This window comes from Anolis sagrei, chromosome 1, assembly GCF_037176765.1.
Source record: "Anolis sagrei isolate rAnoSag1 chromosome 1, rAnoSag1.mat, whole genome shotgun sequence".
Lineage (NCBI taxonomy): Eukaryota > Metazoa > Chordata > Lepidosauria > Squamata > Dactyloidae > Anolis > Anolis sagrei.
In genome coordinates, this window is record NC_090021.1 from 252,047,127 (window position 1) to 252,067,910 (window position 20,784).

The following is a 20,784-nucleotide window of genomic DNA, read 5'->3' on the forward strand; positions in this document are numbered from 1 at the left end:
TTTTTGCTTATAAAGCAATAACACTATATATATAAATAAATAGATGGTGATAATATACCCATACTCCTCTCCTTAGTTCAGATATATACCTTCTCCACAAATTCTGTTCTTTCACCTTCTCTGTATTTGCATATAAACCACTGCAGACTTTCACAGAGTATATATAGAAGTTGAATACATGCATATTCATGATGACATCTTTGATCTAGGTCCTTTGTTACTAAGAAATTATTGAAATGGATTTTAATTTTAAAAATCCAATCTTTTTATCTCATTTACTGTAATTAAAAAATAATTTTAAACAGCTCTTAAATTTAGACAAAAGGTTTTTTGGTTAGATTAGATTGAATGTGTTTGGTTAGATTAAGAAAAGGAAACAAAGCCTGATGCTAACTATAGTTTGGCCCTCCACATTTGGCTTTTGTTGATTTGATTAAAATGTTCCCTCTAGGAATCTCTAAGTCTTCCAGTGCAACTCTATGGTCAACCTCTGCCAGAGGGTCCCGTGCCTTAACTATATTTTCTTAAGACTAACCGTCAAATATATCAATGACATCATATCTTTTTGGGTAGCATATCTGAACCAAGATTAGATTGTTCCGCTGTCATATGGTTCTTTTGAATAGCTTTCCTTTTACGCCATGCTTGCTGCCTCGAGGCCACTTTTACTGGCAGAGAATTAAAAGTGAATCACCATTGAGACACTATTCTATTGTATTCCATTGTGCTCTATCAACTGTGTTAATGTTTTATACCTGAGCATTTATTTTCACATTGTACTGCATCTGAAGCAGTGAGTTTATATCCAAAAAGTTATGTGAAAATTAAAGCCTTGAAGGTGTTGCCACAGTTACTGTACTTCCTTCCCCCTTCCTCCTTTTTATCAGCACTGAGTAGTGTGTTATGTGCAAACAACTTGAATGTGTTGTAACCTTCTAAGATGATTCTGCTTTGTCTTTGGATAAAGGAAAAATACTATGAGTTATAATGGGACAATCATTTCATTTTAGAAAAATGTGTTTGATGTCACAGTAGATCATGCAAAGCTGTACATAACTATGTTTATCTGCTAAACCAAAAATTTGGAGAGCAGCTTTTAATAATTAAGATGCTCTCAGTGTTAGAGGGTTACATTGGCTCTAAGGTCTTGGAGAGTGGCACCTCACAATTGACCCCCCCCCCCAAGACTGCAATTTTGGCCATTTGTTTTGCTCACCATGGGCCATTTTGGCTCCAGGAGAGACCTTTTCTCTGCAGGCAGTGGCCCAAAACTCAAAATGAATTCCCATACCTCTAGAAGTCATAGCAGACCAATAATTGCTCTCACTTTGAAAAATTAAATAATTTCAACCGTTAGGTTGCTGTGAGGTTTCTGGACTGTATGGCCATGTTCCAGAAGCATTCTCTCCTGACATTTCTGGTTCTCCTGTTTTTTTTTTAGTGTTGGTCTTTATTTACTGAATTCCAGACAGGAAAAATCAGGGTTAGCTAACACCTCCAACAAAGGATTTCCCAGGCAGGAAGCAGCTAAGCTTTGAAGCTGCAAGGCCATTAAATGCTAATCAAGATGGCCAATTACAACATTCACACCTGCCTCGAAGAGACAAGAGTTCTTTCTCCCACCCTAAACATTCTACAGATATACAAACCTCACTTGCCTAGTTTCCAAAAGACATCACAACCTCTGAGGATACCACCATAGATGTGGGCAAAACATCAGGAAAGAATGCTTCTGGAACATGGTCATACAGCATGGAAAACTCACAGCAACCCAGTGATTCCAGCCATGAAAGCCTTTGACAACAAATTCAACCATTATTTGTATCTATTTATAGCACTAATTGAAAGCAGTTGCTCCCTCATAAAGTAGGAACACAAGGACAGAGAAATGTTCTTGTCTTTGCTTTAGCCAAGAGAGGGGTGAATTTTAGGTGATGAACGGAGTATGTAAAACACCTGTTTCCTCCATAAGCAAAGTTCTTTTCACCATTATGTGACAGAAAAGCTGCAGAAGACCACACCTCAAATGTTATCCCACATGCTGCTGATTCCCCGCCACCAAATCATTTAAGTCAAAGAACCAAAAATGGCCAATAACAGTAGAAAGTCTCTGGATGGCACAATTGGCTCAGTTTCATCCCATTTTCAGACTCCTTCCCTCTGATTTATGGCCATTTAGTGCTCAAACAAGGAACAGAAGGGAGGAGAATAAAATGGGCAAGCATACTTACTGGAAATTTCAAGCTCTTAACCATTTTTGGTAATTAACAATTTGTAATCTGCTCTGGGTGCCTGTAAATAAATAAAAATTTAAATCAGAGGTGTTGTGGGACATAGGAACTCTAGGGTATTGGGGCTATAACATAGTCCGAGAGCTGCCCATTTCTCCACTAGATTGCTACCTTTATTTCAAGATGCCTAATACACCAATATTTTTGGCAGCAGCTATATTTTGGGTTACAGTGAAACTATGGACTGACAGTCTGTAACCCTTTAATTTTATAGTCAGCCCAGATTTCTGAAAACGAATTTCTGAACTCCCTAAAATATGTTTTTTTTTCTGAATGACTCATGGTAGTTAATCTTAAACCATGCTTATTATAAAATAGAAATAGTTTTGGAGTGCTTTGTGGTTTCCGGGCTGTATGGCCATGTTCTAGCAGCATTTTCTCCTGTCGTTTTGTGTGCATCTGTGGCTGGCATCTTCAGGGGAAATCGTTTTTTTGCCCCCTTGGGTGAAAGAAATATTGTTACAGCGTATTTTCTTTTGTATAATGTGAAATACAATTTCATTGGATAAGAATTCTTTTGCACAAATCATGGGTAATTATACACAAGTTGGCTTGAATCGTAATAAAGCTTTTTTACACTACACTAGTTAATCAAAATATTTCAGGTTGCTTGTGTTATTGCCAATATTTAATTTGCAGATGGCCATTGTTGAAGCCATATTTATTAAGTCTGCTTTCTCTTGTTATTTTTTATTTCAACTTTTAAAATTCACATCCCTGTATCTGAAGTGGACTGTCATCTGAGAAAGCTTATAGAGGTGCTACTCATTAAAGTGCTGGAGGTACTCTCCTCAAACATAAGTTTCTAATCAGAGGTAGAAAAGGGGAAATAAAATATCTGTGTTTGTGAAATGGAAAGGGAAAGTGACAGGCTCATCTGTTCCATCTCCTAACATGCTATGGAGAAGAAGACCTATGGTGCCATCTTTCTGAACTATAGGCCCTTCCACACATCCCTATATCCCAGAATATCAAGGGAGAAAATCCTACAACATCTGCTCAGAAGTGGGTTTCTGCCTTGATATTTTGGGATATAGGGCTGTGTGGAAGGACTTTGGGGAACAGGGTCCAGAGGCTCTCAGTTCAGAATTCTCAGTTAAATTATAGAAATTCCTTCTGTCAATCACCTTCCTAGTCAGAGGTGGTATACCCTTGTTCTTCTATTGTTGAGGAATGCAAGATGTGTCCTACTTGTTGGCTTACCATGGGCAATTGACAGGTCTCTGCGTGAATGGTGTGTCGGACTAGAGTGACTGGTCTGATCCAGCATAATTCTACGTTCTTAAGTATGTATTGAAAAGCATTGTGAGTTCAGGCAGAAGGGCTCATGGAGGCAGACCATGTGGCTATTCAATTTTCTGGGGAAAAGCAGAGAAACCCGTATTGAACAACAACACACATCTTGGTGTGATGATGTTTTGGACTCACCTTCTCCTATTCATATTTATAATGTCTCCTATACATATTTATAATGTCTCTTAAGTGATCTACCAGCATTACTACTCACAATCTCCTTCTTAAAGTGAATAATATTGATTAAGATTTTTCAGAAGCTTACATTGAAAATTTGAAAAAAAAAACTTGTGTGTTCACTATCCATCCTGATGATTACAGGTAAATGGTGAAGGGGTAACTTACTCTGGGTTTGATTCTATTTCTTTGTTCCATTACCCAGGAAAGAGTAAATATATATATATATATTTTACTACTGATGACACTTGTCTTTTTAAAAATACAAACATTGCAAATGTCAACTGGTAAGCATCTCAACTGATGACAAAGAAAAATCTTACATGGTGGGGTATTAAAGAGGTGGGAAAAGTGAAAGAAATAGAGTAAAAAGAACAACCAGATGCATGGGGACTGCAAGTTCTTAGATCAGGCCTTCCAACATTTCAAGTATGGCTTTAGCTCAAAAACATAGACCACTTAGAATTTTTACAAGGCTGTATCTACAGTGGTTTCTAAGTATTTTTCCATCTGACATTTGTTTACTTTTCTTTACAGGCTCACAAGTCAGTGAACTTTGTTTCAACTCTTCTTCAAATCACTATGTCAGAGCAACTGGATTTACCAGTGAGGCAAGCAGGCAAGTGTTCTTCTATATTATATGTAATCATAGCATATAACAGCAGTGTGTTAAATATGTGTAGATAGACAATCAGAAGGAGTGAAACCTAAATGATCAACTTTTTAAGAGCATGCTTTTCAATAAAAACTGTAGCCTCAGAATTTTGGGGTGATGGAAAAAGAAAACTTCAAGCCTACAAGGAATGGCTAAACCCAGCTCTAGCAGATCCATTGAACCAGAGATCCATTGAACCGTTAATTTGGCATTCAGTGATTGATTCAGTGAATCTGATATAGTAGTGACTATCAATTACATTTAGGCTGAGGTCGGCAAATTTCAGTCTTTCAGATAACATTGGTTTGCAGCTCTCTGCAGCACACCCATTAGAGCAGTGGTTCTCAACCTGTGGATCTCCAGATGTTTTGGCTTCAACTCCCAGAAACCCCAAAAGCTGGTAAACTGGCTGGGATTTCTGGGAGTTGTAGGCCAAAACACCTGAGGACCCACAGATTGAGAACCAGTGCATTAGAGGAATGCTAAGAATTGAAGTGTAATATAGCCCTGCCTTCCCTGTGCACCTACAAAGATAGCATTTGGGTGGGTATTGCTTTTATTTTGTGTGGCATGATACTACCTCATAGTTTATTAGCTTGCTAGTCTCCCATTTGTGTGAGTCACAAAGACCACGAAGGAGAATAACAAGTTGTTTGCCCTTAAACGTGGTTATTTGAGTGGTCATCTTTGAACTCACACAGCTCTGCCCATCATCCCATTGTCATGTTCTATCTTTTCTTAGTTCCTTGGTTGCTACTTTTTCCATCTATACAATTTAGAATTTAAGTGAGGAATTTGCTTAATTTGGCATGCTGGTAGTGGATGGAGCTACTGTCAAAACTTTTATGTAATAGTACTAAAAGGTTCTGTATGATACACTGTACATAAACCGTTTGTAGAATTAACAGCCAGCTACACAAAGAACCACAGTTACATGTAAGCAACCAATTATTTCCCATTTAAGAGTTAATTTTTAGCTGCTAAGCTCTACTCTACTGCAACCTGCAATTAGATTTAGGCCTTAGACTTTGCCAGCTGAGGTGTACAGGGGATATACTGATCTGTAGTTCCTCTGTGATATAAGCTGAGCTAAAATAATTTCCATAAAAATGTGAAGGCTTAGTGAACTAGCCTCCACTCAACATTGCTGTATATATTGGAACAGTTCAGTCTTGAAATGTGCTGCAATAAGTTTTTGTTCAATACAAGCTTGATTCAGAAGAAAGAATTAGATGAAAGTTCTGAACAAAATCATAGGTGTTTTTTCTCCTTCTGAGTAGTCTACTGTTTCTCAGCCTAGTGGTCGGGACCTTGGGGGGGGGGTTCGTGAGGGGGTGTCAGGGGTTGCCACAGACCATCAGAAAACACAGTATTTTCTGTTAGTCATGGGGGTTCTGTGTGGGAAGTTTGACCCAATTGTATCATTGGTGGTGTTCAGAATGCTCTCTGATTGTAGGTGAACTATAAATCCCAGCAACTACAACTCCCAAAGGTCAATGTCTGTTTTCCCCAAACTCCACTACTATTCACATTTAGACATATTGAGTATTTGTGCCAAGTTTGGCCCAGATTCATCATTGTTTGAGTCCAAAGTATTCTCTGGATGTAGGTGAACTACAACTCCAAAACTCAAAGTCAATGCCCACCAAACCCTTGTAGTATTTCTGTTGGTCATGGGAGCACTGTGTGCCAAATCTGGCCCAATTCCATTATTGGTGGAGCTCAGAATGCCCTTTGAATGTAGGTTAACTATAAATCCCAGCAACTACAACTCCCAAATGACAAAATCAATCCTCCCCCAACCCCACCAGTATTCAAATTTGGTCACGTTGGGTATTTGTGCCAAATTTGGTCCAGTAAATGAAAACACATCATGCATATCGGATATTTACACTATGATTCATAACAGTAGCAAAATCACAATTATGAAGTAGCAACGAAAATAATGTTATGGTTGGGGGTCACAACAACATGAGGAACTGTATTAAGGGGTTGCAGCATTAGGAAGATTGAGAAACACTGGCGTAGTTCCTTCATAAGGGATTCTCTATGTGTCCAGTTATAACACAGTGACAGCTATAGCATAAAATAAAGCTCTGTGTTTGAATCTTAATGAATTAAAACATGTTGCCCTTCCCAGGAGCTCATGTGTACATAGTACCTTTCCAGATTTTGCCTTGAAACAATTATGTGGGGTGGCATGGGTTTAAAAATAAGAAACTCCCAGTGAGCTTCATATGTGAATAAATACCTCAACCTACAATATAACATGGACTCTGTCATAGTGTAATCGTGATTTCTGAGATATATTATTGCTTCAAGCTAGTCTTCAATCATTAGATGTCTCATTTTGTTTTTTGATGCAGTATTTTTGTGTTGTAAAGTCTTTAAAACTTAGTTAATTAAAGCTTTATAAAGAGAGAATGCAGAAAAAACAGGATTTTTTTATTGGATATTGTTCTTCCTGTTTAAATTTGGAAGAACTATCATAGAAAAAGTTGTGCCTGTATCACTGAGTTGCATATAGCGGTTTGAACTATATTAATATTGAGTTCTTCCTTGACAGGTGTTATCTACTTGAAGAATATGATAACCCAGTATTGGCCAGACCGGGAAACTACTCCAGGGGACATCCCACCTTACTCAATACCAGAAGAAGATAGACACTGTATTCGTGAAAATATTGTAGAAGCCATTATTCATTCTCCCGAGTTGATTAGGTACAGTCCAAGTTCAATCTCATTTGTTCTAAGTCCATTCCTTTTTACACTAAGCTGAGAACTGGTAACACTGATTCTGTTATGGTATTTTAAACATTTACTGTATATAAGTAAGGGTAAAGGCATGGTCATTACATACTTATAATGTCTTAGGAGGTAAAATTAAAGATGGTTTCTCTGTCATGCTGAACAAGCAAACTTATCTGAACCAACTGCTTTGTATTTGCAAAATTTCCCACTGTATTTAGTTCTACATCACTAGCCCATTTTAATGAGTCTTAGCTATTCGGGAGAAGAACACCCTTGCCAAAACTCTTCAAATAGTGTAACAACCTTGGTTTATCTGTATCTTGTGTTTCAGAGTACAGCTTACTACTTGCATCCATCACATTATCAAGCATGATTATCCCAATCGTTGGACTGCAGTTGTAGAGAAAATTGGATTTTATCTTCAATCTGATAATAGCGCGTGTTGGCTTGGGATCCTTCTCTGTCTTTATCAACTTGTGAAGAACTATGAGTAAGTTCCTGTATATCTTTTACTAATTTTCTTGAAGAGAGACAGCAGGAAGGTATGACAGTTGATTTACTTGGGGATTACACAACTATAGTTTTAAAAGTGTTTATGTAATATACCCTAAGATCTGACACAGATTGCTTATGGGTCCCCAGATAAAATAAATCAAATTGGCAAACAAGAAATGCTTCTTTTCATGAACCTTATGCAATTCAGATCCTCAAAATATATTCCAGATTCTGTCCCTTACTGCTGTGAAAGACATTGATGCTCCAGATCACTTTTAATCGATGTGGATCCATAATTTATGGTTTTTAACCTATTGTTGAATTTTGATATTTATTCAATTTGTATTTTATTGATGCTAATTGTTTTTATTTATACATCTTTTCCATTTCTGCTTTTGAAATTATCTTTATTTTTCTCTCTTTAAAAATCGTTTCAGTACAAAGAATATTCCTATCAAGATCCGTTTTATCATCCTAGCATCCTTTCAAAAAGTGCCTTGGAATTAAAACTATACTAGTTCCTAGATCTAAGACCACCCTCATCAGTGCACAGTCTTTTACATTTTCCTTAAAAGTTTTGTTGGGTGCTGTGTAAGGATAACTTAATAATTTAGTTTGTCGGAGGCACAGAAAGTGGCCTGTAATATGTAACACTGGATTCAGTGAGCTCCTTGAAGGAAGGATTAGATGTAAATTAATTTTTAAAAAGGTTACATGACTGATAAGTTGCCTTCTCTTTTTAAATTATGCTTAAGTCTATTCTGAAAGAGGCCTTCTGAACATTTTAGGATCCTGCTTGCCTTCCAGATGTGCTCCTCCAGTTATCTTTTTCCCTGGATTTCTTGGTTATCATATTAAATAGAAACCAATAGAATCTCCTCCCATTTCCCCCATGAATCCTAGTGCTCTGATGCTAGAAGTGAACAAAGAGCAGCTTATGTTTCGTGTGTGACTTCTGAACCTCACTTTTTGTGGGTTTTGAAATCACTATGATTCCTGGGTTCCTTGAAAAATACGTGGAAAGCCTCCAAAGTACACAGAAATCCACTAGAATGCCATAACATCTCTCTTTTCATCTGAGTTCCTTAAAATGGCAACAGGAAGTGATGCAATATCACTTTTAGTTGAAATTTCAGGAAGAACTGAGATGAAGACAGAGGCACAGATAGAACTGGTGGGGTAGGCAGTTGCCCACCCGTCTATCCTGTCCATAGACTAAGTGATTTTCTCCTCCCTTGTCTCTCTTCTTCTGGTCACTAGGATTGCTTGTATCATGGCTTGATCTACATTGTGAGCAGTAGAGCTCTTTTTAAGATACAAATTAGATACTAAAATCTTTTCTGTATTTCTCCAGAGAAGCATGGTGGATACTTTAGTACTTTTTTCCATGCTGTTTTTCCTTTGAAGTCACACTATCTGCTTCGGTCTGTTTATTTTAAATCAGTGTCATGCCTAAGTTCTTTCTAAAATTGGGTCTTATCTTCTTTTGAAGATATAAGAAACCAGAGGAGCGCACTCCTTTGATAGCAGCAATGCAACATTTCTTGCCTGTTCTGAAAGATCGCTTTATCCAGCTGCTCCCTGATTCATCGGATCAGTCTGTCCTTATCCAGAAACAGATCTTCAAAATCTTCTATGCTCTTGTTCAGGTGAGAGCAATTTATCCTCTTTAGAACAATGCTGTGTAAAATCATTGTGTGATGTTTGGATACAGAATGAATTGTTTGGACAGACTCCTTTTGAATTTATTTGTGTTCAATGTATTTTGTACCATGTGGGATGTTCAGTTGATTCCTACAAGGAAATAGTGCTTTGAATTATCCATAATGCCTTCCCCCTGCAGGCTCTTGCAGTTCTCACTTGCAATTAGAGTTGTTGGCCTGAATTAAAAGATGTTCATATTTTTGGCCCCAGCGAAGTATGATCTTTTTTTGCCCATGCACTTTACTTATTATTATGGATTGCATCACAAAATTGCATGCAAAGGACCAGTTATGTTAATAATAAGTACTCAAGAAAGTGATTTATTCATAATTATATTGAATTTTAAAAATATAATCAAGAACTGTGGCAAGGGGGGGGGGGAGAGGGGGAAAAGAGGCAGTAGCCTGTAAAGATAGGATCATGGCTAGGCAATACAGTGTCCAAAAATAAATTGATTTGGTAGTTCATAGAAATAAAAATTCAGCGTTTTTCGGCCTAAAACTGTACTTATAGGTTTACATTTCTTTGAGGTACTTTCAACATAGGAGTGATCAAGATGCCCAGAACTGATGCTGTAACTATAGATACAACTGTGGATAATTCTAGATACAAGATGTTGTAACTAGATGTTGCCATGATGTCTGCAGAAAGTTGTAAGATTGATAATGGCAAAAAAAGGTCAAGAGCACTCTTAAGGAAAGTTTGAGAATGTACTTTGACTTACATCCCATTTCTAATTTCAGCTGGGTTAGACACAATGACTCAGTTGCTGAAATAAATCCATATCTATGTAGTGGTTTGCTCTAGTTGAAACTAGAATTGGATTTACACTGTAGATATGCAAGATTTCTATTTAAGATAATATTTATTCTTTGCTTTTTGTTCATTTGTTTTCCTTTTATATAAAAATAGTACACCTTACCCTTGGAGTTGATCAATCAGCAAAACCTAGCAGAATGGATAGAAATATTAAAGACAGTTGTGGACCGAGATGTACCAGCTGTAAGTACTTGTTCCATATCTTTTCATTTGTTCCATGGTTATACCTGGAACATAAACATGCACATAAATTATGTTTGAGGTTAATATATTTTCTTATACTATATGTGGCTGATAAGTTTTCTTGATATGTAATTGTATCTTGTTATCAATGAATCTTGCAGTGCTGAGACTAGAAAAAAAGCACTTGGGATTTCTTTCTTATTACAGTGTCTTTGAATCAGAGACCACACATAAAATAAATAATTCAGTTGTAGAGAGACCTTTTTGTTTTAGTCCTATGTTATGTTTTTCTTTGGTGTATAATTATGTTTCCTTACGAAATCCTTGTATGATGTAAGTGATAATCCTCATTCTTCTGAGCACAGTACTTTCTGAGGAGAAAGACACAGAAACTAAAATATTAAGTTGAATTCTTATGCTGATAATTTGCTGTTGACTTTAAAGGAAACCCTGCAAGTTGATGAAGATGATAGGCCTGAATTACCATGGTGGAAATGCAAGAAGTGGGCATTGCATATCTTGGCTAGACTTTTTGAAAGGTAATGACTTCTCCCAATATTATTTTAAAAATTAAATATAGCCTTCATTATTACATGCATAAAATAGCATTATCTTCAACTTTTCACTAACAATAATAGATATGGAAGCCCTGGAAATGTTTCTAAGGAATACAACGAATTTGCTGAAGTTTTCCTAAAGGCATTTGCTGTTGGTGTTCAGCAGGTAAGAAGTTCTTCATATCACAAGGTCGATGGAGAAGTCATTTGGGTTAAGAAATCCTCTCCTTCCCCCACTAGACTGAAAATTACTGAGTCAGCTAGACACCATTTGAAATGATGTGCTAGTCAGAGCCTCTTCTTGTTTGCCACTAAGATAGAAGCACTACTTGTGGCTTCATATTTAGCAGAGTTTGTTTCAGGGTTATGAGGAGATCTTTTAATAATGATGTAGAAGTTGAATCCAAGTCAGATGGCTTCTGGGTCATTGCATTCCAGGTAGTTCAACCCTGTGTGTACTCGTCCGCCATTTGGTTTCCTTAATCTGCTGTGGGTAACCTTAAGCTATATAACTGCCTTAATTAAATTAGAACATTCATCTGTTTAACTCATTAGTTAACACTGACTGGTAGCATCTCTCAAGTGTTTGGGAAAGGTCTTTTTCCCAATGTCATGTGATTTCTGTCTTGAAGAACTATTGATCTGCAGTCTTTCCTTTGGGAACAACATAGTTTGTGTGAACATAGTCTAGGGGTCTTCAAAAGGAAGAGCCATAGCATACATAGTACGTAAATGTACCGTACATTGAAAATACGTTGATTACTGCTGTCTTACATAAGAATACCTGGATTGGTGCAGGTGCCACACTCTGAAAAGGGAATCTAGTGCACCGACCTTTCCAAACATCTTCCCATCTAGCAGAAAGTATTCCCCATTTGGACTTTATTGTTATGATTTTAAGTGTACAATGTAGAAAACCGCCACCTCATTTTAGATTCTTATGGGCTGTGTACTTGAATCACTGGGGGGTGGGGGGTGGGAATGAATCACTAGAAATGCTTAGAAAAATTTGAATCCTTAGGAAAATTAATCAAAATTTCTTTTCTTAGGTTTTATTGAAGGTATTATATCAGTATAAAGAAAAGCAGTACATGGCGCCTCGAGTGTTACAGCAGACACTGAACTACATCAATCAGGGTGTGTCTCATGCAGTCACTTGGAAGAATTTGAAACCCCATATCCAAGTGAGTTCCTATTTCTTCTTTTGATAAAGGATTCTTGCATAACTAAATTGTGACTTACTGTTCTTAAGAAACATTTTCTAGCCCTGTTATAGCATATTTCAGTGAGATATAACCACAGCTTTTAATAGATAGCCTGCTTAAATTTGCATTTTAAGAAAACAACTGAGCAAAAAAAAAATTAGCTGCAGAACAGAATTGACACATGCAAGTACTAAGGCCATTATTGAGAACCCTAAGATTATTCAGCAACTCCTCCAAAATTTCCTATTTTTCATTACAAAAGTACTTGTGTTGGGAGAGTGCACAAGATTTTCTGTCCCCAGGGCTGTATCAGGCCTAGGATCAATCATTTTCCAAACAATTAGAGTAAAGGCCTTTCTTGGACTTAAGTGTCCTGGAAGAGCCGAAGACAACAAGGGGCAAATGGCATACAACAGTATTTTAGGTTTAAAATGGAGAGCCATGCTTCTTCATGAGGCAAAAGCCCACAGTGTGAGGTGTGGCCTTTCAAGTTCTGAATGTGGCCCCTCGGCCCCCTGAAGTTGCCCACCAAAAAAGTATTTTACCTCAAGGTTTTTGTTGGGTTTTTTTAGTTCTAGAGATACATATGCATTTTTGAAAATTTGGGGCACCTTGCATGTTTTCTTTCCTACCAAACCTTCGATTTTTATATATTTTTTTCCTTAGAGTTCAAAATAAATTAACTGTGTACTTTGGTGTCATGTAAACCATGAGTTCTCACCAAGTATACACAGTTTGCTCCTTTTATGATGTTCTGAAACTTTCTGAAAGATATACAACAAAATTCAAGCTTTAAACTTGGGCTGCTTTCCATTTTATTTTTGCCACTTTCCATTATATGTTTGAAATATATAAACTTTTTTGTTTTTAACTTTTAAAAATATTTGTTTTATGGTGGAGAAGTTTTCTGTGGTAGAGAACACTCAGCCTTTTGTAGAGCAGCCTTATAAAAGTTGTAAACTGTGAAGGAATAAATACATTTCCTTATTACTTGCAGGGAATTATCCAAGATGTTATCTTCCCATTGATGTGCTACACAGATGCCGATGAAGAGCTTTGGCAGGAAGATCCTTATGAATATATACGTATGAAGTTTGGTAAGTATTATAAATTTGCATAGAAATCTTAACAAGGAAATATGAGAAAATTTTCAACCTGCTCAATGCATTGAATCCTGTTGGTCCTGAAAGTGTTGTCTCATAAGCATTTACTGTGGCATCCTTTACAAAGCAAGAAGAACATAAGGTTGTTCTTTGTGCTTATGAAACAAAACCAGAGAAATGTGGGTTACATGCAGAGCCAAGACCCGCCTCCACCCCCGATTGTCATATTCTCATCTTCTCTCAAAATGGAGACTAAGGATTTTTGTTTTTTGGAACCGAAATGTCTGATAGCAGCTTGCAAATCCTGTGTGGGTGGTAATAGTCATTTTTGGGATGGCACGGAAGAGCAATCCACCTTATTAATGAACACAGGGTTAATCCCTTTGTGCCATTCGCCTAGGTAGGTGTCCACATTCTTTTCAATTATTCCAGTTGACTCATTTCCTTCTCCTGACACTTGTTTATTATCCTGCCTTGCCTACTGGGTAGGTTTTCTCCTTTCTCCTTATATAAGGATACATTTAGTATAGAAAAGTCATGGGCAAACTTCGGCCCTCCAAGTGTTTTGGACTTCCAACTCCCACAATAATGTATTCTAAAATCTGCTCATCATCCAGGCTGTGCATAAAAACTGATCAGGGCAAATACATACTGCTTGAAATCTCACGGATCTTTCAGCCCATTAAAAATTCTCTCTTCTATGCTGAAAAAGCCACACGGATGTTGCATTCCTTGTGGACTCAATATTATTTTAGGAAATTTGCCTGAGAAAAAGATATTTTACCGCAAGGCAATTGATAAATCCAGGTTCTCATGTTATACATATTTCCGTGCAGTGTAGCCCACTCAGCCCAATGGGATTCGTTTAAATAAATATGCATACCACTGAGGAATATGCAGATGTATCTAATGCTTTCTAGAGGATTCGAATGTAAGAGATCAGCACTGCTCCTTCAGCATAATAGCAGTAGGGAGGAACTAAACCTCAGAGATAAAGAACATGTTCTGCAAGCAGAAGGTCCCAGGTTTAATCCCTGGTATCTGCAAAGAAGGAGAAGGTAGCTTGAAATGTCTGCATTTCTAGATTTGTGTAAAGCTATAGTGTGCTCTAAATACTTAATGCAAGTTCAAACTAGACATTTCTGATGGATGGGGATTGTAGCAGCATTGATGTTTGAATTTGCTTTTTGTTTATGTTTCAAAAGACAACATTTAGATGATTTTGTTTTTAACAGATGTCTTTGAAGACTTCATTTCCCCAACAACTGCTGCACAAACATTATTGTTTATAGCATGTGGCAAAAGGAAAGAGGTATGTTTTTTAATGATTGCTTTCATTCCAAAGGCTATAGTCCTTCCCTCTGGTGTGTTGTGCAGACCATCGTGTGTGAGCTGGAAAATTGTTGTTACTGGGAATGAATGAACGATTAAAAGAAATGTTCTAGCTCAGATTTCAGGGTTTGGGGTTGCATTGACAAAGTTGCTTTTGGTGTTTCCCTGGCAGTAGCATAAAACACTGTTTGCACTAGTGCATCCTTTCTGTATGGTATGCCTTCAACTTATTTCTGACACAAGGTGACACTGAAATAAAGCTGGCATGGGGTTTTCTTGGTGAGAGGAGAGGGTTGCCTTTGCTTTCCTCATAGCCCATGGGTCACCATTGTTCAAATACACGACGGCAGCTCTCATTGTACTACCATCTGAATACTCTGCCCCATACATTGGAGATGGGTCTGGTGTGATTCAGGCGGCAGTCTTTGAACTCTACACAGTGCTGTCAGGCCACCTCCCTATCCCTTGACCTAGTCCTTGTCAATACACAACTGAAACATATGGGCTGCATTATCTATATCACTTATATAGATAAGTGATATTCATATCTATGTTTGATGCTTGTATAGCATTTGTAATATGAAAGTGTTTCTGAGGAAGTTAGGACTCCCTGTAATGTACATTTCATTATCTCCTTTAAATATAATGCAAGCAGGCAATTTTAATGCTGTTTATTTAGTATAAGACAGTGGTTCCCAACCTGTGGACCGTGGACCACCAGTGGTCCACAAGAACTAAAATATTGTCCGCGGCCTCACCGTTACTACACTGTTTCAGCGAGAGCAACTGGTCTTGCAAAACTCTCTTATAGTGCCAAGACTTATTTAATATGGTTTTCTATGAGCAAGCAAATAGCGACTACTGGGTGGCATATGTTCTGTATCAGAAACTAGAGCTGATGTGGTCTATCCAATGCAATATTCTGAATCAGCACCCCAAATAACCAAATGAATCTAAAGTTGACCAAAAACTGATTCGCAACCTTTATGGCACTAATGTTGGAGAGTGGTCCCTGGTCAAAAAAAGGTTGGAAACCATTGGTGTAAGGGTTTTACCTATATAGTAGCTGAGCAATGTTTATAAATTGGAAGGGAGGATGAGAAAGTAAGTGAGAATACCCTAGATTAGGAAATGTTCAAGTTACAATATTAGTTATAAATGTTTTCATTCATGATCCATTGTTGTTTTTTTAAAATCTTACACTAGGTTCTGCAAAAGACTATGGGCTTTTGTTACCAGATTCTCACAGAACCAAATGCTGATCCTCGCAAAAAAGATGGAGCTTTGCACATGATTGGTTCTTTAGCTGAAATACTCCTGAAAGTAAGTGCCTGTAGAGTTTCTCTTTTGAATTTTTTTCTGCTTACCCTCGGAGTGACATATTTCAATTACATAAAGATGACACTGGGAAGAAATATGTTAACCACATCTTGTTTGCTAGAATAATTATAGCCAAACCTAATCCCATGGCAACCTCTTTATTTATTGAAGTATGAATTAGTATTGTGCTGTTGCTGGGGGGTGGGTGTCACTTTTGGGCTGCTTTTCCATCTCTTCCAGATGGTAAAGGCTTGAGATTTTATAGGTTGTGTTTAGAAGAATTTCCTTATTGTTGAGCTAGATGTGTCCTCATATGTTAGGTCCAGTCATCCAATGTATGAAAGCTTTTTTGATAGACTTCCAACATGCATAGATAACCTTGGATGAAGACTGGAATATGGCAATTAAGGATTGAGCAAGAAGTTGTGACAGAAATCTTGTACTTTCTCTTCTTCAGAGCTAATCATGAATTGAGGGATGACCTCATATTTTTCACCAGATCTCTGATACATCCAGAGAATTTGGAAGAGGGGTCATTTTCTTAATTTTGCACATCTTGGAAATAGCAAGATGCTGGTGCATTATCCACACTTCAGCACAAAAGGAAATAAAATACTATATTCCCCTTTAGATGGAGGGAGGATTAGTGGCTACCATAATTATCTTCTGATTGCTAACCGAAGCCAGCATTTATCAAACCTTGATAGCAAAGCCTTTAAGCCCCACCCCCTCGGGGGGGGGGAGTAGTGTAGCACTTGAATAAGTAGCCCTCTGAAACACAGATAGTGAAATTAGATTTACTGCTAGTTTGGAGGTTAATGCACATCTACTTCACTTGAAAGGGGAGAATAAAGAATGGTTTCAATAGATGTATGCCTAGTGTGTTAAATGCCACAAGTTATCTGTTTTGAATTCATACATTTTGTATAACTGGCACTGGTGTGGATTAACCAGCTCTTGATCCAGAAGTTGGACATTTACTGTTAACTTTCTAAAATCTTAAAAACTGCCACTAAATTTCATCAGATGTATGTTTCATTATCTATAGCTTAGTATATTCTTATTTTAAAATTGCCTATACATTAAGGTTCACAAAATGAATAAGATGTTCAACTGGAAGTAATTCTCATAAGACACGTACTTCTATCTGTAAAACAAAAACATGATCTACTATTGTCTTAATACTCCCAACAGAAAAAGATATACAAAGATCAAATGGAGTACATGCTGCAGAATCATGTCTTTCCTCTCTTCAGCAGTGAACTAGGTTATATGAGAGCACGGGTAAGTGCAATGCCGCATACAACCTCCTCTGTTCTTTTCCCAATACGATCTTCTTTATGAAGATATCCAGTCAAAAGGAGTAACCTTACATAGCTGTTTTGAGAAATATGCAATGTGACATAATGGAGGGTGGATTATATTGGTTGGGTAACTGATATTAATCAAATGTTGGATGGAACCAAAGCTTAGGGGAGTAACATGGTGTAATTTTTTTGTTTTCCAAGTCCCAAATGACTTTTGCTAGGGCAGTAGTGACAATGATCTGGGCATAGTATAATTCAAACCTAAAACCAGGTATTAGTCCAGACTAGATTGAATCAGTTGAAATTTACACAGGTATTGATTTGTGGGGTTCTCATTCATTTGGCTGGGACTAACAATTAGATTTAAGGCATTGCTCTTCCTGACAGTGTCCACACTACAGTTAATTTCCATGATATCAGTGATCATTTTCTGGAATAAGTAGCGTAAATTATCTTTAAATGTAATCATCTAGGAGGAACGTTTCTCTTCTCAAGTTTAGACAATCCGTATAGTTTTAAGTGTTTTCTTTCTATCCATAAAAGCAGTGTCACAGTCGATTGATCTAGTTATTTCTTCCCATTAGAGCTATGGAATTATTTCATCTTTTTAAGCTGTAGATGGCCCTTTAACTTTTCTCTTTCATCAAATGAAGGAGATTGACAGCAATAGTTATGTCTGCATAGCTGTGCCTAGTAGCATGGTTCATAGGTAATCTGCATTTAGACAATGTTGCTCACATCCTTCCTGTAGCCTAAGAGCAAATTGTGACCATAGTAAATTGCCTTATGATTTCTAATGGCACTGTCAAGCCTCACATTTCTCCAACAAGTCTGTGTAAAAGAAGAAAGAAAATAAAAAATTACAGTGAAATTTATGCTTTTTTCATTTTTATTCATAGTTTTGACAGCTCAAAACAGATCTGTGTTTATGTCTTTACTCCTTGCTTTCCACATTCTCTAGGCTTGCTGGGTTCTTCACTATTTCTGTGAAGTTAAGTTTAAAAGTGACCAAAATCTGCAGACAGCACTTGAGCTCACAAGAAGATGCCTCATTGATGACAGAGAAATGCCTGTCAAGGTGGAAGCTGCCATCGCTCTGCAGGTTTTGATTAGTAATCAAGAGAGAGGTACTGTTTCTTATATTAACCTCACTGAAGTTTACATATAGCATGTATAGACAACTGAAAGTCTCCTCCTCTTGCTTTCCTTCTTCCTCCTCCTTCCTCCTCCTTTTTCTGTTTTTGGCACCCTGCCTTTCTCTCAAAATTGGGACTTAAGAGAGCTTTGCACATTAATCTAACAGTCATTACAGTAATTGCTGTACTGTAAAACAAGGATATTGAAATGAGTTCACCTGAAATAAATCTTTATTTGTTTCTAGGGTTGTTGTTGTTGTTGTTGTATGCCTTTAAGTCATTTCTGACTTATGGCAATCATATCACAGTATTTTCTTGGCAAGATAGGACAGGATAATTTCTCACGGCAGGGAGTTTTGCAGCTTGGAAGCAGCCTTCAAGAAAGCTGTCTCCATTGCACCTGCCAGTGGGGCTGTGAGAAAAGCCTTCCTCGAGAATCTTAGGACTTTGGCAGGTTCATATAAGGGCAATTTTTCCAATAGTTTGGATGCAAGTCAACTATTGGAACCATAGTGCGTTTATAGTTCACAACCAGCATCTTGATTTGAACCTAAAAATGAACCAGTAGCCAGTGGCACTTTTTCAACAAAGAAAGTTATATGTCCTCTGTAACCAGGTCCAGTCAACAGTTTGGCTACAAGAGTCTGGCTTCTATAGGAAGACCCATGTAGGATGTGTTACAGTAATCCAGGTTCAGGTCCAGGCTATTTGGCTGACTGCATCCCTTTATACGAACCTGCCCTGGCCCTGAGATCTTCAGGAGAGGTCCTTCTCTTGGTCCCACTGCCATCTCAAGCTCAATTGATGGGAACAAGAGAGCGGGCCTTCTCAGTGACTGCTCCTGGACTCTGGAACTCCCTGCCCATGAAAGCCAGAATGGCCACCTCTCTGCTGTCCTTCAGGCGGCAGGTTAAAAACGTTTTATTCAAACAGGAATTTAAAGAAGAAGGTTGTTAAGATTGCCAGAGGGTGCTGTGATTTTATGTTTCTAATGATGTTAAATACTGTTTTAATGCTTAAATATTTGTATATTTTAAGTTGTATTGCAGTTCTTTACTTGTGGGTCTCTTTGAGCCTCCATATGGAGAAAAAAAGCAGGATATGAATAAACACAATAATAACTTAATGCACTGAGAGTATTTCTCTCTTCTTGCTTGCTTTGCAGCTAAGGAATATATTACTCCATTCATTAGGCCTGTGATGCAGGCTCTTCTTCATATTATTAGAGAGACCGAGAATGATGATCTTACCAACGTAATTCAGAAAATGATCTGTGAATACAGTGAAGAGGTTACTCCTATTGCAGTAGAGATGACCCAGCATTTGGTAAGTCTGGTCTATTGCCTATATTGCATTACAACACATGTTGTAACATTCAGATGACATTTTCTTGTAAGTTCTTATTTATATTCACAGAGAGATTAGAAAGAGTCAAACTATCTTATTTAAAACATTAATTTTTAACATTTTAAAAGCATTTAAGAGATAACACAGAATAAAAGTACAACACCCCACATTAAAAAAATCTGCTGCAACATTAATGATGAAAGGAGCAGTGATTGTATTGGCTCTGTGCTCAAAAAGTTGTGATTGTTATGAGTGCTTTTACAGTAGAAATTTGAAGTCTTCCATCTTCTTCCACATATATATTTTTTCTTGTTGATAGAAATATGATTTAAACAATGTGGTTTATTTGGATCCCTGCAGCTACTTTTAGTATATTTGTAAACCACAGACCATTTGAATTATGGTAGAATTTTTAAGACAAATAAAAGGAAATATTTCATATAGGTGGTGTAGCATTAAATTGCACCAGATGTGTGGCTGGTCACCAACTTGGTACAAAATGCAGCTCAAGTTGGTACAAAATGCAGCTGCTCGGCTTCTTGCGGGAATTCCGATAAGATGCCATATAACACCAATCTTACTACAGCTGCATTGGTTACTAATTGAGCACCGGATCACTTTCAGAGTGATGGTACTCACCTTTAAGGCCTTGCATGGTCTGGGGCCGATGTACCTGAGGGACCGCCTCACCCCCTACCAACCGCAGAGATCCTTCCGTTCTGAGGACCAAGATCTATTGGAAGTCCCCAATGTCAAGACCTTGCGTCTAACAGCAACCAGACGCAGAGCCTTCACAGCAGTGGCACCATCACTCTGGAATACTCTGCCACCTGAAGTCCGTGCCCTGCGGGACTTAACAGCTTTCCGCAGGGCATGTAAGACATACCTGTTTCGACAGGCTTTTAATGTTTAATATTGCTGTTTTTAAATTGTTTTAAAATTGCTTTTAAATTTTGTTAGATTTTAGCTATGCTTGTAAGCCGCTCCGAGCCCCAGGGAAGTGGCAGCATATAAGTTCAAATAATAAATAAAATAAATAAATAAACTTGGGCGTTTTAAAAGGGAATTAATACGTTCGCGGAGGATAAGGCTATCAATAGCAACTGGTCT

General features: G+C 37.6%; 1 protein-coding gene across 2 annotated transcripts in view; it reads left to right on the forward strand.

The window, feature by feature from the left end:
• The window catches only part of IPO7 (importin 7), a 50,795-nt gene that overhangs the window by 14,917 nt on the left and 15,094 nt on the right, over positions 1 to 20,784 (forward strand). For both annotated transcript variants that reach the window (XM_060767093.2, XM_060767090.2), the window contains exons 2-15: positions 4,299 to 4,380; positions 6,983 to 7,136; positions 7,498 to 7,656; positions 9,154 to 9,310; positions 10,278 to 10,367; positions 10,812 to 10,906; positions 11,006 to 11,090; positions 11,974 to 12,108; positions 13,127 to 13,226; positions 14,468 to 14,544; positions 15,771 to 15,887; positions 17,079 to 17,168; positions 18,153 to 18,318; positions 19,493 to 19,653. In XM_060767093.2, coding sequence (XP_060623076.1) covers positions 4,299 to 4,380; positions 6,983 to 7,136; positions 7,498 to 7,656; positions 9,154 to 9,310; positions 10,278 to 10,367; positions 10,812 to 10,906; positions 11,006 to 11,090; positions 11,974 to 12,108; positions 13,127 to 13,226; positions 14,468 to 14,544; positions 15,771 to 15,887; positions 17,079 to 17,168; positions 18,153 to 18,318; positions 19,493 to 19,653 — 1,668 coding nt within the window. The remainder of the gene's footprint in view (positions 1 to 4,298; positions 4,381 to 6,982; positions 7,137 to 7,497; positions 7,657 to 9,153; positions 9,311 to 10,277; positions 10,368 to 10,811; positions 10,907 to 11,005; positions 11,091 to 11,973; positions 12,109 to 13,126; positions 13,227 to 14,467; positions 14,545 to 15,770; positions 15,888 to 17,078; positions 17,169 to 18,152; positions 18,319 to 19,492; positions 19,654 to 20,784) is intronic.